The 17,359-nt window shown below is 38.2% G+C and overlaps 1 protein-coding gene across 1 annotated transcript; it reads left to right on the top strand.

Moving 5' to 3' along the window:
* The first annotated feature begins 1,273 nt into the window (after positions 1 to 1,273).
* On the top strand, positions 1,274 to 16,884 carry SLCO1A2 (solute carrier organic anion transporter family, member 1A2). The gene is made up of 14 exons (XM_010566102.1): positions 1,274 to 1,333; positions 2,400 to 2,541; positions 4,486 to 4,618; positions 5,519 to 5,625; positions 6,690 to 6,836; positions 7,144 to 7,242; positions 7,724 to 7,957; positions 10,123 to 10,287; positions 11,996 to 12,191; positions 12,961 to 13,126; positions 14,196 to 14,380; positions 14,933 to 14,997; positions 15,559 to 15,676; positions 16,558 to 16,884. Exons 1-14 carry the CDS (start codon positions 1,274 to 1,276, stop codon positions 16,715 to 16,717), a joined length of 1,977 nt encoding a protein of 658 aa, XP_010564404.1. The 3' UTR covers positions 16,718 to 16,884.
* The last annotated feature ends 475 nt before the right edge of the window (positions 16,885 to 17,359 follow it).

The raw sequence follows: 17,359 nt of genomic DNA on the forward strand, positions 1-17,359 counted from the left end.
ATTAGTGTTTGAAGAGGTTGACTGAGAGGGTGTTGGGTTGAAGAACGTGACAGGCAATTCAGTCCTATTGGTGGGCTTGTCAAGGACAGCTTCCTTCCCAGCCATGGCTCCATGAAGTGGAAAACAGAGAAGAGCAGGTGCTGCAAGATTGCACTCGGAAAGTATATCCAAGACAAAAAAGAGGAAATTACCCTATATCCATCCCGACTATAAGGTAAGGCTTTGACTTGCCCTGGTTTTCTTCAGCTTACCCCATCAGACAGAGGGAACTGTATTTAATAACTTGATTTAATGAAGCCTTTGTGGCAGTCCTTAGAGATAAATCTTCTTTAAACTGGTGTTCTCCCTGTTTAACTCTGTGCTAACCCTCAGATATGTAGGAGCTTTTACAGGTAAGTATATTCCAAGTCCCTGGAATATATTGCTCTTTCTTTGAACACATTTTTGGGAAATATATAAGATGTGTAAGAAAACAGGTGGTTTAGCACTACCAGAAGCTCTAACCATCAAGTTGAGATGGAGATGACTAAAAATAGGCAGACAAATAGAGAGGGATGTTTTTGCAAATCTTGGGAGGGGAAGCAGAATGGAGTCTGGTTTGTTTCCATTTAGAACTTAAGTTGTATGGCGGTTTTGGTTTTATTTTTTTCTCCTAATTTTAATGCCAAGAGATTGGTCTCCAACACAGTTTCTATTAAAATTAACAAATTTACACTGATGCCAGTGGAAGAAGGGAGGGCTCAACAGAACATGCAGAACAGAACTAAATGTGTTTTTATGGCTAGCAAGGACAGGCATAGTAAATAAAGACCATGGAGACATCAGTCAGATGTATAGGACTTCATCGTCCTGTCTCCCACAGTGGTTAGTACCACATGCTTGTGAAGAGGACTGTAAAGCTGTATTACAGACAAACTAGCTTGCCCTCAGAACGTCTCTTTTCTCTGTTCTTTGCTTATAGGTTGTATGCTGCTGAGAGCATTCAGTATCTGATAAGAAATAGCTAGCTGTTACATTGTTGACATTCACATGTCAAATTTTTGTGATTAGAATAAAGCGTATAGGCTTGTAGCTTTTGTTAGAATCCAGTTTTGTTGGAATCTGTTTGCAATTATTTAAGGAAGATGCTCAAATATCAAATATCTTAGAAGGCATCTGATTTTTTGCAAACATGGGACAAAAATGTTTCTTTTTCTTTCCTTTTTTTCAACACTGTAATGGGATCATTGGACAGACTCAGAAACAGACATTGGGATCAATTAAAAAAGGCAACATGAAAGAAGCTGAGAAGCCATGTGCAGGGGACAAATTCTGCTGCATTTCCAAGCTGAAGGTACAGAAATATTTGAGCAATTTTGTATGAATGCACAACTGTAATTGCTTGCACTTATAGTGGTTTAGTAGAAGCTACAGTCTAGACTAAATGAATGGATAAGCTCCGTTTCTTTCCTTATCCTTAATGCCTTAGCTGAGGTCAAGCAAATTTGTAAGCAATCATGTGTTGCTTTTTATGTCGCCGAACTTTGCACTCTGTGATGTGTTGGAGGTATGGTTGATTGCGCCTTTGAAGCTTCACCTCTGAATTTGTGTAATCCCCCTAGTCTGACACGTTTACCATTTCTTCTTAAACCTGTGAAATGAGTCTTACCAATTGTGACACGGCAGTAAAAATTGCCTGTTGATGTACCCTAGACTATTCAAGTTGTCAAGAAGCGCTATAAAAGGTTGTAAAATAGCTTGTTTTTAATAGTAATTCAAAGCCCAAATACCTTACTTATGCTTTTTAGCATAATTTGAATACTACTGCATATATTCATATTTATTTTCTTACTGTCAATTGCCACTAGATTCTTGTAAAAAGGACACACTATTTACTCCTTCTGTTTGAAATGACTTTTTCTGGGGTCGTGACCTCTCCTGAGATGGGAGAGCAGATACTCAACCAAGTAATTCGATCAAAGGAAACCATCTTAGTTCTGCAACTAATTTGTCACTCAGATGAGCAAAGGGTGCGATGGTCTTTGCACCCTGGTCTGGCTGCAGACGTTATTCAGTCCTGCAGATGGCAATCTTGCAGCAGACACACGGTGGGAGAGGCTGCGCTGCGCCTGGCTTGGCTAGGGAAATGGGGCTAAAGGTTTCTGAAGACAGGCTTGGTCAATGGGAACAGGTGAAGCATAAAAATCTTTCTTTTTTGGGGGTGGGTGGGGGGTGGGGTGGTTTAGTGAAGCCATAACTCTGTGGGCAAGGATAGGTGATGGGAGTTAAACACGCATCAGTGGAACAGAACTGTTCACTTGTTTTACCTGGAAACACATTTTTGGTGAGGAAAATAACCATGGAATATTCCTAAATATGTAATTTTGAATCCTTTATGCATTCTCCTCTTTCCTTCCTAGGTATTTCTGCTGGCACTATCACTTGCATTTGTTGGTAAAACGATGTCTGGTGCTTACATGAACAGCATGTACACACAGATAGAGAAACAATTTAATATTCCAGCTTCTTTAGTGGGGATCATTAGTGGAAGCTTTGAAATTGGTAATTGCTCATTTTAATATTTCTTATTCTTTGAAAGTATAATATGTTGGCTGAGCATGTATTAGCAACTCTCATGTCCATAGCAATCTGTCGATTACTGTATGTTGACAATAGTGACCAACTCTATCCTACCATTTCCATTGGTACTTACACATTTAGTGTCTTGGAAACTAACAGGACAACTTAAATAAGGAAGTTTAGGTTTAAAAGCTGGTTCAGCTAATCGCTGCACTATCGTAAGATATGACAGAACAACTAATAAAATAGAACTAGTTTATGAGCTTTGTATTGAATCTCTCTGAACAAAACAGAAAGATTTTATAAACTTTGTTAGAATTTAAGGTCATATTTAGCATTTTACATTTCTTTTAATCAGTGACCTCAAAGTTGGTTGAAGTGGATTGTCCCCTTACTCAAACTCAATAGTATTTCGAGATTTCGTACCTGTACAACTGCAAAGAAAGTTTCCAGTTCTACTTTTATAGTGACCCTTACCTTACCTATTGGTGACTTTTATTGCCCAGTGACAAGCTTATGTCTTGTCATTGTCAAAAAAAGCCAAACAAAAAGCTTGATAGCTTCAAACCCATCTCAATAGAGATCCTCAGCGGATGTCTTTTATACCCTTAAAGTCACAATGTGGATCTTTGTTACCCCTGACTTATCTGAGGAAATGGTCTGCACAGGCTGATACACACTGGTGGGGAGAGAGGGCAAGGCTCCTTCTCCCCCCCTTCCTGGTCTCCTGTACCTGCATGTGCAAGAAGAAGAAACTGTTGGCAACACTGAGCTGCTGCCTGCAAAGCAGTCTGATGGGGTACCTCAAAGTTATGATAGAGAAGGAATACCCAGAATATATTCTTGCCTTTGATAAGGGGGAGACTTTAAGAAATATGAAGTGGATAAAATTAATGAAGTGGTATGTAAAAGGCATAATATTTTAAACAAATTATCCTCTCATATGCACTTTTCTATAACAAGTTGTAGCATTCTTATCTCCAAGGATGTAAAATAACTGTGAATAATCATAGTAATATTTGAAATGATTAAGAGTCAGTGTATGTAGCAGACATAAGTAACATATTAGGACCATGTAAGTGTACATCTTTAAGTGTCATTCAGGCCACTGGTTCAACACAGTCTGTCTAGCAATCATGCATAAAAAAAGATGTTATCTTCTTTCAGAGCATGATGCTTATCACTCAGAGACATGGTTTTGTTCTTTTGACAAAAAGATCACAAAATTAGTAGGTGTACAATTACTAAATTGCTATTTTTATGGGGCCTGATTCATAACATGAAGCTTGATTCTTTTCTTAGTTGCATAGCAATAAATGAAGAGTAGAGAAAATCACTGATTCTGAAGTGAAAGTGGAGAAGGGAATGAAGATTTTTAGCACATATGTATTTCTAAATGGTACTAGGTACAAAAATCTGTATTTTTTTATTCCTCCCAAACTATTACTGAAATTAATATTAATTCATTATTCCTTTTTTCTCTTTAGGTCATCTTGTGTTTATTATTTTCAGTACAAAACTACTTGGATATATACTTCTGTATTTTCCCACACATTGCAAAACAGGGTATCCTAGGAGAATAACTTCCTAAAACAGCTATTATTCTGCTGCCCCTGGGCCTGGTCTCTGTGTAAAGTAAAAATTTCTTCTCCACATAGGTGCAGTCAAAAATCTCTCTCACCATGTTCTCTTTTCCATTCTGCCCTGTTCTCATGTTCTGTCCATATGGTGTAACTCTTCTAGAAAAAGATAACAGATAGCAGGGAATTAGTGCATCATTTAGGCAGTTCCCTGTCTAGTTACAGTTTTTACAAGACAAGAGAAGTAACAGATGTTGAAGTAACAAGGTATACTCAAACCTGTGTTACACTTCAAAAGATAGAAGTATGCCTTGGTCTGTAAATATGAACCAGGTTCTTTTTGCAGGCAACTTGCTGCTGATAGCATTTGTGAGTTACTTTGGAGCAAAGCTTCACAGACCCAGAATAATTGCTTTGGGCTGCACAATTCTGTCATTTGGATGTCTTTTGATATCACTTCCTCATTTCCTGTTTGGAAGGTGAGTATTTTGCTTAGCTCACAACAGCTTCTGTGATCCTTACTTGCCTTAATCTATAACTTCTTCCCCTGAAATACTATTGCTTATTGAGAGAGACACTGCTGAGCATGAGTACGAAGTGATAATTGTAGAGTAGCTTGTTTTGTTTTGCTTCTGAGATGGCTTCAGAAGTCAGTCATCACTTCCTGAGGAGAGTCACTCCTGTGCCGGACACCTTCCCTTGCCTTTGCCTTCATCCTTGTGCTACCTTCTTGTGTGGACTCTGAAGAAAGAGTGGCCTGTGATACTGTCACATTACACTCCTAGCTCTTATCTGCTTGGATGGGCAATACAAAATGATTTTTACAGATGTCTTTGGTCTGGAGCCTGGATGACAGCTCATACCTGATCATTGTATTGGCAAGGCCTTTACAGACTATAATGATTCTTTAAACAGTTTTTTGCTATTTTTTGCTTGGCTTGTCTCTATTTTAATCAGTGAGATTTCTTTTGAGAAAAGAAGATCCTCTAATCCTGTTATGTCCAATGTGGTATGGCTCTGACAGCCTTGGTAGCACTCTCAGCTTAAGTTGTAAATTGGATTAGAATGTAAAAAGAGTAGGAGAGAGAAGATGGTACAAGGGATTTCATTCGGGTGTTTCATCAACTCCTCCTGAAGCATCTTTTACAAGATTATGTTAGAGGCTAGATAACAGTCTGGATAAAACACTGAGTTGATTCCCTGCTACAGTTCCTAGTCTGATTTGTTTCTGAGGTTCAGCTAACTTTTGATGTGGGTTACCTTCTTCCTATAGATACACGCTCTTCTTATAGGTAGCTTCATTACTGAAGTACAGATTTGTGAGGCGGTTCTGATGTATTTCTTCTTAATGTATAGATGCTTTCCTTTGATTCAAACAGGTATCATATTGAAAGCAGTATTTCACAACGGGAGAATTTTTCAGTCATGCCTCTGTGCCTTGTTAATCAAAGCTTGTTCTCTTTACCTACAGAGGAACCATCAATAGGTATGACTCTTCCTATGTCTACTAATACTTTTTCCTCAGTTTTTACAGTGTTTAAGTAAATAGGATTTTATTTTTATTAGCAATTATTTCAGGGTCCTGCTTTTGATCAGTACTTTTTGCAGACATAAAAACTAGAGGTCAGGAAATTTCCTAGACTTCTTGTTTCTTTAGTCTGTGACTCCAGAGCTGTAGCTTTTTTTCATGCAGTTTTCGCAGTATCGAAACAGCTGGGTTAACCTCTCTGCCAGTTCACTTTGGGGAAATATAACACCAGGTTGTTCTCACAAATGTTCCTCTTTTTGACTTGAAATACTATGATACCTTGAGGAGGTGGGAAATGTATTTGGACAATGGGTAAAAGGCATCAGGATGCTTTTTCATTGTACCACACAAGAAATAAAAGCATGAGAAATAGAGCAAAAACATAGATCCCACTTCCCCTGGGGGACCCCACTGGTAGCAGGCTGCCAGCCTGAGTAGAAGCCATTGATCACCATCCTCTGAGTGTGGCCTTGGAGCCAATTTCCCACCCATCTCACAGACTGTCCATTCAGCCTGTATCTTGCCAGTTTGTCTAGGAGGAGGCTATGGGAAACAGTGGCAAATGCTTTGCTGAAGTCCAGGTAAAAAACACCCACTGTCCTCCCCATGTTGACAGAAAGTATTACTTTGTTGTAGAAGGTGATCAGATTAGTCAGGCATGATTTTTCATCCCTTCAACACTGATGTTCAGACGCTGTCTTCTCTTCACTGACATGAAAATGGCATTTTTGGTGAGGGAAATGAGTAAAGGGAAGGGCCAAGGTTATGCAGTGGTTGGACTGCCAGGTGGTTGGACAATGTATGACATGGAGAGGAAGAGATTTAAACACTACTCCAGCAAGTGCAACAGGTTCTTCCAGTTCTGGAGCCTTCCAAGTATCTCAACTACTTATTTCCCAGTTTTACAGGACAGACGTACTCACCAAAGTTTAAGCTGTTAGTCAATTCTTTGTCTTTGTCTCTAGAATTCAATTAATAGTTAGAATTAAAACATTAATTCTGGCTTCTTGTTTTGTTCACAGAGTGTGAAAAAGAGCCTGGGTCCTTGCTGTGGATATTTGTGATGGTTGGAAACATAGTACGAGGAATGGGTGAAACTCCCATCATGCCTTTAGGCATTTCGTATTTGGAGGATTTTGCCAAAGCAGAGAATTCACCTTTCTACCTGGGTAAATCTACCCTGTTGTGATAATTCCCCTCCCCCAGACAAACACACACATTATCAAAAGCAAAAGAGAGGATTATTATGACTCCCTTCAGTCCAATAAAGGGAGAGAGAAGACAGACATTATTGCCTTATCAAAGTAATAATACTGTAGAACTTGTAGTTTACCTACAGATGAACTTGTTAACATGAGGCCATTTTTAGGCAGAAACGTCTATTCAATAGAGCTGTTCTAACCATAGATAGCAATTCCAAGAAAATAAATATGTCTGGGTTCTAATTTAGTATATTTTCTCCTTTTCATACTTCAGGATGTCTACATACAGCAACTGTAATAGGCCCCTTCCTTGGTTTCTTGTTGGCATCATTCTGTGCAGAACTGTTTGTTGATCTGGGATCAGGAGATGCAGGTAATGGATGAATATATAGAATCTTACCTGTAAATCGGTAGGCAAGATGGTATATTTATCAGCACTAAAAGATATTTCTTTGCTTATATGAGATGTCTTAATTTTATCTGAGTTTGCTGGTGTTTCTTTTAGAATGGAAAATTTGTGCATAGTAGTCAACAAAAGGCCTGAATTCACACATATGCAAATGAATCTGCATATAAATTATTTGATGAAAAATTGTGTCATCTGGCTTGACATAGGAAAGGACTAGAATTAATTTAATACAAAACACTGAAATTTGCCAGAAAATCAGCAACATTAAAAAAGATTGGAGACTATTCTCTTTCATTAGCCCCATTTTAAGAATCTTTAAAATGCTTTTAATATATCACGTCAGAGATGAATAGGAAAACACACAATGACAGCAAAGGATATTTCTAAACTAATATAAGATGCGGGGCGGGGGTGTGTGTGTTTTGGTTGTTTGTTTTTTTTATAGAGGACATAACTATAACAGTTACTGATGCCCGCTGGGTTGGAGCATGGTGGCTGGGCATTTTGATTTGTGCATCACTGAATCTTCTTGCGGGAATACCTTTTTGGTTTTTGCCCAAGTCACTGGTGAAAGAAGGAGAAATCAATGAACCTGAGGAGATGAGTGAAAAAAGTGTAGCACCATTGCAAGAAAATTATAAAAATGAAGCCAAACAGACCATGTATGAAATTGCTAAAGGCAAGTTATATTATATTTTATTTCCTTCTTAATTTAGTCCTTAAGATGTGAACTATGTCTGTGTATTTTTGTAAGTAAAGATTGGTCAAAGGTATGAAATGCATACTCTGTTTTTCATCTCTCTGTAGTACAAAGGATTTGCACAGGGATTTAGAATGCCTCCTTGCAGAGGAAGAAAGCTAATTTCATAGATCCAAGATCTGGATTCACTCCTTTTCCCTTCCTATATTTCACGTGTATGTAGATCTGGATCTTTTCTTCCTGGTAGAGGATTAATGCATTGAAATCTGGTTAAGAATATTACAACTCGGTGAGCTGTGGACAAGTTGCAGATATTAGTTGCTTGTACCCCACATGCACTGTGCAGAAAAGCAGAAAACCAGCACAAGTCTTGTGCATTTCTTGAGTCCAACTTAAAGCCATAAAAGGGAATTGACAGGTGCTTAAGTGTCTCATAAACATTTAATGGCTGTTGAACAAGGATCTATTTGACTTACGTTTATTCATGTTACCATTGGCAGCTTTCACAACTGTGGTCTTTCAGATCTATGTATCTGTAGGAAGATGGTTTTTTTCCTTCCATTTTTTGTGCTAGTTGGAAACGTAAGTGAATAAAATATGTTAAAGGCTACAATCTTCAGAGTAGTCTCATGATTCTGCAAACCCAGCTCAGGGCCCCTTGACAGGTTCTTCATTTTCAGAAAGTAAGTGCCAAGTGCAGTTATCTCTCCATGGTGTTTCAAGCTGAGTCCTGCAAATTCACCATACTCAGAGTGAGTACTCAGATCTTGGCTGATTTTGCAACTTCGTTTTGATAAACATAACACCTTTACCTGCTGTCATGTAGCCTTAAATGAATCCATGAATAAAGTACTGCTCTGGTGAGGAAAGGTTCCTAGCTCAGACTCCGGGTCCTAGTACTCCAGAGTCCCTTCAGAGCTTGTGTTTTCATTATCATTCCCTCCCTGCATTGGTGTGAATGTCCACTGTCCCTGAATAACCTGAATTAAGAATCTTTTCATTTCACAGAATGGTTGAGGTTGGAAGGGACCTCTGGAGGTCACCTGGTCCAACTCCCTGCTCAAGCAGGGCAACTTACAGCCAGTTGCCCAGGACGTGTTCAGACAGCTTTTTAATCACCAAGGATTTCAAGTTGAAAATTGTAGTATTTATAGTTGAAATTAATCTCTTCCTCAGAAAGCTCTGATTGTAAACTGCATGGTGTATATAAACAATACAGGCTATTTATAGCGTTTTGGATATTTGACTTATTTTTGCAAGACTTGCATACAGATCCTCTTCTAGTAAGATACTTGCCTACCTCTGAAAGATATATATCTGTCCTGAGTGGTGCCCATTTTCAACAAAGCATGGTCATTGTTTTACAGATGCTTGTGTTTTTCTGCAGAGTTTCCTGACAACAGCCCAGCACATTAATTAATAGAGAACATTGGACAAAGAGGAATTGTGGGTTTTTTAATGGTTCAGATCCTGACTTAATAGGCATTACACAGAGAAAAGACCTCTGTAAATTAGTTTCTCAGATGCTTACTTAGCTGAAGACTCGTGGATCCAGACTTTGAGAGTATGGTGGTAATAACTGCAGTCATGTCCCTCCTCAGGCCTCTTCTGCACCATCACTGACAGTAGCAATAACCAAAATGAGTGATCAGGTCTCTGGGGGCAGGTTGTTGCAGCTATATACTGCATTTGCACCCCTTCCCCCTTGTACTTCCTTTGCATGCCAGGTATAGGAAAGGGGTTTTGGTGAATGTTCTGAGGGCATAGGATGACAGAAAAAGGAGTAGGAATGGTGGGGGAGTAGCTGCTGCTGCAAATCTGTAGGTGCGAAGTTCAGTCATTGTACAGCTAAGAAGTTTCAAGGAACTTTTACTATAAGGTTATTATTGTGATTTTTTTTTTATAAGCAGCAGCATGCATTGGTGTGCGTGTGTGTGTGTGAGGTTATCATTGTGTAGAGGAGACAATTGGGCTAGCCTGGGCTGAGCAAGTAATCTTTGGCCTATGGTGTCTGGCAAAGCACAAGAATTAGCCTGATCCAGTTGAGTCATTTCTGTTCCCCTCTTCCCGCCTCAGCCACACTGAGTGAGGGGTGATTCATTTCATAAAGCATCACACTAACTTATTACATTGTTTCATTCCAGATTTCATCCCCTTCCTCAAGGATCTGTTTCATAACCCAGTTTATATGTTATTTATATGCATAACTGTCTTACAGTTCAGTGCCTTCAATGGCATGATATCCTTCATGCCCAAATATCTGGAACAACAGTTTGGAAAATCTGCATCAGATGCCATCTTTTTAATTGGTATGTCTGCATTTTGCTTTGCTCTGTTCTACCAAGTAATGATGTCTCCATGCAAATTCTCTATATTTATACATATATATATATGTTCATGTGTACATGTATACATATACATACGAAGGTCAAATGCTTCTACAAATGAGAGATTCCACACTACAAAGCATTTCTAAATAATCATGCATTTTCTGCTAAGCATCTCCTAATTTTCTGTGCAGAATTTTATAATCTACTTCTCATCTTTTGAATTGGCCTAGAAAGTTCAGCTGATATGAAACTTGCACCACTGATCTCAAAAAGGTTAAGTTAATTCACATCAAGAGAGCATGGCCCCAGTGTTTATATTATCTTGATTAAATAGTATACTACCAAGCAGAGGGTAGATTTAATGTTCATGAAAATGACATCACTAGCGATCTTAAGATGTAGATGCATTGATCCTATGCACAGCTAAAATTGCCAGTGATCTTCAACGTTTTCCATCATCCCACTCCTTGGGTCTTGGTCTTGGGCCTTCTGAAAGCCTCAGATCCTCTTTCATATGCAGAACTCCATGGAAAGAAAGCACTGACCAAAGAGCTGTCTTTTTTTGTCTCTCATTTGTAAGCTTTTTTTATGAGTGAGGACAAGGTCTTCATGTATTGTGAAATGGTAATGGCAAGTAGTTGTAGCACAAAGCAAATATCCTGAAACTGTAGGAGCCTTTCTATGCTTCTACATGTCTTAAATTTTCAGCGTTCCCTTGTTTAACTGCAGTGACTTAATTAGACTAGAATTTATTTACTCGTTATAGAAGAATCATCTAAAAATACATCTAGCTATACTTCTGTTCCTTAACTCAGTGCTCATCTTTCACAGTATCTGCACAATTTTCTTTAAAACCTGCCATACAGAATGTCCCAGACCTTATGAGTATTACTATTGCCCTCTGTTACCAGTGTTTTGAAGCTGTGCATCCAAAGGCATGTAACTATCATACATCTTATCTGGGTTACGCTGATATTGCACTGCTAGGTTTTTCAGGCAGATTGTTTTCTGTATTGAAATATAGAGTATGTTGAGAGGATCCAAATTCAGGTTTAACAGCCTTCCCTTTTCCTCACATTCTCCATGCCTACCTACGCTGAAGTATTGTTAGAGAACCAACGTTGCCTTGAGCAAAGCCAACCAAGCCATATGATGTTTTTGTAAAACTACTTCCTAAATGTCTTTCAGTCAGTCTTTGCTTCATTAAAATATCAAACAGCAAAGAAGTGTGAGAGCATGTTCAGTAATCCCATATCAAAACTGAAAGTCTGTTCCTCCTTTCTGTGATGCTCAGTGTGCACCAAGATATGGTCCACTAGCTTATCTTCCTGTTGAGTTTCTCTCTCAGATAGGGAGGCTGTATTGAAACCCTGCTCTTTTTTTTCTTTTTTTTTTTTTTTTTGGTATGTTTGTGTGTGTTAGAACTAGATTGCAGCTCTAGATTGCAATTTTCCAATGAATCATTTCAGTCGTACCTTCTAGCTCGCTCTCCAAGCAGTTCCCAACTGCTGTTGACTTTGGCAGATGTTTTGGGTGTGCAAGGAAACTAGTAGAAACCCATTTCTGACCATAGATAAATTATTCAGTCACAGGCACTATATGAACCTTTGCCAAACACAGTCTTCCCTTATGAGTAGCTTTGATGGTCTCCTTTATTTTAACATGGAAGTTTCACTTGTTTAAATAGGTGTTTACAACTTACCAGTTATATGCGTTGGGTATTTTTTTGGAGGCTTGTTCATGAAGAAATTCAAGATAAATATCTATCAGGCTGCGAACATAGCATTTTGGGTATCTTTACTGGAATACCTTCTCTACTTTGCTGCCTATTGGACTGTCTGTGATACTTCACCAGTTGCTGGCCTAACAGTTTCCTATGAAGGGTATGTTCTTAAAGACACAAGAGGACTTAAGTGTTAAGACACTGGAATGATTTTTCTTGTAAAAAATCAGCCAGGGACTCCATAGCTTTGCAACTTTTTTTTTCATAATCTAAACTCTCAAAGCTTTTTACTTGCATGAGACAGTAGGTCTATCTTCTGTTATCCCTGTTTTAAACAATAAAGTGTATTAAAAAAGACATCCACATCAAGACTCATGCAATTGCATGTCCATATTAATTCTTTTACTAATATAATTATACATTCAAATCATGTAACTGCAGGTAGAAATAAAAAGTTGTTGATCAAATTAGGCGTACATGAGTGCAATTTCAGAATTACAGAGGGACAAAATCCTTTCTTTATCTTATGCTGGTTTAGTGGACTTTGTTTGCTATTGAGTTATCAGAGGATATTTTATCTGCAGTTTCTTGATTTGAAGCCTGCCATTAATCATTGGGAAGGGTTGTGTGTCTGTAAAATGCACATGTAGGTATATATGTAATGTTTGTAGACAATCAAAAACGTACATGCCATAGATGAGAAAGATGCTGTAGGGTATGCGTACTTACCTATGAATTGATAATATTAATATAATATAACGTAACATATCATCCTATAGAAAGATAGAAAGGCATGACTCCAGGTTAGGAGCATGTAGGATTGTGCCCTGGATCAACACTTGAGCTAGAATAGAATCCTATGCATTGCAAAGGGTTACTGTAGGTATTTCATTACTGAAATATTTATTCATCTTCTAAATGTATTTCAGAATAGAGCAAGTTTCATATGCAGAAAATACTCTACTTGCTGGCTGCAACAGGGATTGTGACTGCCCACTTAAAATATGGGACCCTGTTTGTGGGAACAATGGAATCACTTATGTGTCACCTTGTCTTGCTGGGTGTAAAGCCTCAAGAGGAACTGGAAAAAGTGTGGTAAAGCTTACATTTTATTGTGCTGTAACTATGAAATATAGTAGGTGAGAAATATCTGTATCAATATAGGGTGGGAAATATCCATACATGTACATTTAGTTGGATATATAAGGTGATAAATAGAGTTGGACAAATTCATTGAGTGGCAATAGAAATTCCAAACGGAATATAAAAAATAGTTTAAGTTTAAATTAAAGAATATAATGAAGAAGCCTCCATTTCCTCTAATAATTGAAGGAATCTTAAATGCTTAAAATGGAGTAAGAAATTATTCTTAAGGTATTGCCAGTTGGAAACCTGAGTGCCCAAGAACATTTCAGCCAAAATGAAGTTCTATGGCATGGACTTTAAATAATCTCTTTTACTCTGTAGATTTAAAAAAGTAACCAGATATTATAGAACTTTTATTATCTTAATTAATAATATATTTTCCATTAAAAAATAGTAAATTCTAATTAGATTGAAAACAATCAAAAATAATGAGTTCAATAAAACCCCAAATCATACAGGTTTTAGAAAGCCTTTGTACTTCACAAATATTTTAAAGAAGTATTAGATGATAGCAAGGGCCAGACACTGATGCCCTTGCTCACCTTGGCTGACATTTGAGAATCCTTATTCTGGCAATAGTCTCAATGATTTCAGTAGAAGCAAGTGTTTGAGTGAGAATATTGTAACCCAGCCTCAGTCAAACATCTCTGGTTTCTTCTGGCATATGAAAGACCACTCGCTAGGTCATGAAAAAGAGGGTCAGATCTATTGGCACTGGAAGGACCAGGCTGTGCTGGGAAATATGAGGGAGGGCTCTGTTGATTGTGGATTCTTTGAGGAAGCATAGTCCCAGATGCATAAGAGGACCATAGCTCCCTCCCGCTCTCTAACCCCATGCACTAAATACAGATGATGGTTGGACCTGTGCCTGGCAGACTGGGAGCGGCTGCAGTGCAGTGCTGCACATGTGTAACATACTCAAGTGCAGGAGAGAGTGAGCTAGGTGCCAACTGTCTGAGTTTCACATTCAGTGTGTGAGTTTTGACAAGTCTGTGTGATTAAAATACTCTTTTGACAGGTATTTGAAAACTGCACCTGTGTTGCCGCCTCAGCATTTTCATCTCAAAATGTCTCTGCAATTCTGGGCCAGTGTGATGGAGAAGAAAACTGTGATAAGATGCTTCATTATTTTTTGATATTGTCATTAGTCTGCAGCTTCATTTTTTCCTTAGCAGCCATGCCTGGGTACATGGTCTTAATAAGGTACAGTAAAATGTCCTTGACTTAAGAAACCTACTGGACTTTTTATTCTGAGGTCAAACACCCCAAGAATCAAAAGTGTGTTAGTTTCTGTATGGAGGGAGGAACAATAGAAAGATCTTATGTTATTACTGTGCTGTGTTAAGGCTTCATTAGTGTCATGTCAGCTATATAACCTGTTGTTGCTTCTGGCTATCGGCTATATCCTGAATTAATGTAGGACCAGAGTCAGTGCACTGAGATATTGAGAGGTGTGTGTTACCCATGTGTTTACTGATCACATCAACATGCTGTTGATTAAGGCACAACTATCTTGCACTTTGCGCTGGCTTCAGTCCGAGTGGATGATAGCTTTTCCTTTTGTGATTTGGCAGTCCTAGTTAAGGAACTTCAGTAAATGTCACCTAATGAGGATAACAAACTCTTTCAACCAATGCTCTAATTAGAATGGTTTTGGCCTAATGTGATGAAGAGTTTGGTTAAAAAAAAACAGAGGTAAACATTTCTTATTAATGTCACCTCTACTGATTGGTGTACAATGTGATTATCATACAGGTCTCTAAAGCCTGAAGAAAAGTCATTTGGAGTGGGTATCCATGGACTAGCTTCAAGAGTATTTGGTAAGAAAAGCTCTAACGCACTTCAGAAGCACAGTTAGGTCTGATCTAGAGTTAGATAAAGATCACATCAGGGCTATGGGCATGGCACAGGAGTCTACTCCTATGGAGTGCCTTTGAGCAGGAAGAATTTTGGGTTTTTTTTACAGATCTAGGCAGCATGGCAAATTAGAACAGCTTTCAGTTTGCATTTATTTATGCTGGGTAATAGGCTGACTACAGCTGCTGCTTATCTGAAAGCCATTTTACATTCCTTCGCTCTTGTATGTTTGTCGAACACAACGTTCACTCTCACTGATGAGAGAAAATGTTGAGTTTTGAATAGGAATCACAGTCCATATTGTAGCATGTATATATTGTTAAACAGGCAACAGGAAAGAAAATCTTTGGTTGAGGGTAGGTGGATAAGGAAGAAGAGAGAGCATAAGAAATACAGAGAGCATGGTTCACACTGCAAGAGGACAGGACAGATGGAGTAGGTGAGAAACAACACAGGTTCTGTAGTGTATCTGCTAATCAGAAGAAATATGGTATTCACAAAAATGCTGCTAATATTCTTTTTAGCTGGAATTCCATCTCCCATTTATTTTGGAGCTTTGATAGATACCACTTGCTTGAAGTGGGGTACTATGACTTGTGGTGGAGAAGGAGCATGTAGAATGTACGACATTGTCACATACAGGTATATTTTCTACTTTATTTTAATTTATCCTTCTTACTGTATCATTACAAGCATAGAGATATAATTTTACACTCTTTTTCTTTTCCTAGTAGACAAACTGCTCCTGTATTAGAGATTCGACGCAACACTTTTCTTTGGCATTGGCTTTATTTGTCAAGTGCAACCTTTGCCACAGATGCTGGAACACCCTTTGAACAGAAATGTTCTGGTTACATTCACTAATGGCCTTTCCTGAGAACAGACCTTAAAACACTGAATTCTGATAAAAAAATTAAAAGCAGTAAGCCCTTGTGAGAAAAATGTCTAATGGCTGTCTATGCAATATCTTTGAACAGAAAATGGTTGAAATAGCACCTGAATCAAAATAGAGGAGAAATTTATAAAGAAGATTTGGTTACCCAAACTGGAAATTGGCCCAGGATACTACGCTTCATGCTTCTGTAGTCCTTCAAGGAGCACTGTGGGAATTTTGAAGAAAAGCCTTGTTGAACTAGTGGCCTCAGAATGATTCCTTTTAATATTGTGTTAAGGTTGATTTGGAAGAAGAATGCTAGCTCATGAATACCCAGAAGTTTTACTCAGGTGGTCTGAGCTGCCCTTTTCAGGGCTCTCTCTTTTCCCTGTGGAGAAAGCCATAAGGGTACTGGGTGGCTAATGTTGCTGGCTAAATTAGTTGCCTGAAGTTGGGTGATGTAAATAGTCATTTCACTGACACTGATGTATTCTCTGTTCTCATATTGATTCACCTTCTGCGAGATCCAGAAGTATCAGGGCACAAGCTTTAGAGTGGCTGGGCAATTGTTGCAAAACAATGTATGCTGAATAGTTCTGTTATTTTTTCATGAATGCATATGTTTAATGAAGCTCATCCTTTATTTCAGGTGGCTCTATCTTGGCCTGCCAGCAATATTACGTGGAGTGTCCTATATCCCAAGTGCACTGATCCTCCTTATTTTGAAGAAGAAACTTAAATCTGAAAGCCAAATCTTATTAAATGCACCAGTAGAAATGCAGGATAAAGAACAAGAAGCATTGAAATAGTATTTCAAAGCAGGACATATAGTGAAAAAACCTTGCTATGTGAATTTTGGATATATCCTTGTGAAACATTTCATACTTTAACTAGTGAACACTTGGACAGAGATTAATAGAATTACATATAGTTGTATCCTAATTATATTATAAAAGTATCAGTTCATAAACAGAAGTTACAGGAAAAATGTGTTTGGTGCAAAAAACCAAGGAGTAGAAATAAGAAAACTTATGAAATACCAGGTTTGAGTTGTCTGAGCAAAGGGCTATAAAGCAGAAACATATGTTTTCAGTCCTGGTTTTACTGCAGATAGTGAGAGTTTTGCAACTGACTCCTGTGATGCCAGATTTTATGCTGGAATTCTCTAACAGCTTCTGCCACAGCCTCTCTCATTGACTATAGACAGGATTTGCAGCTTCTTTGGGCCTGATTTTTCCATAAATTTATTTAATTATGCTGTTAGTCCTTTCAGGCAGGGACTGTTTGTTGTTCCGCATAGTGTAAGTGGTCAATATATCAGGAATCTGGTTTATGACATGATCTGGGTGCTGTGGTAATACTAACAAATAAAAAAAGAAAAAATTAAATTTTTAAAAAATGCAGTGTTATGGTGATATTTTAAGGTTTGCATAGAGCATGGACAGGGAAAA

The sequence above is a fragment of the Haliaeetus leucocephalus genome, unplaced genomic scaffold (genome assembly GCF_000737465.1).
Source record: "Haliaeetus leucocephalus isolate CR32 unplaced genomic scaffold, Haliaeetus_leucocephalus-4.0 Scaffold206, whole genome shotgun sequence".
In the NCBI taxonomy this organism is placed as follows: Eukaryota; Metazoa; Chordata; class Aves; order Accipitriformes; family Accipitridae; genus Haliaeetus; species Haliaeetus leucocephalus.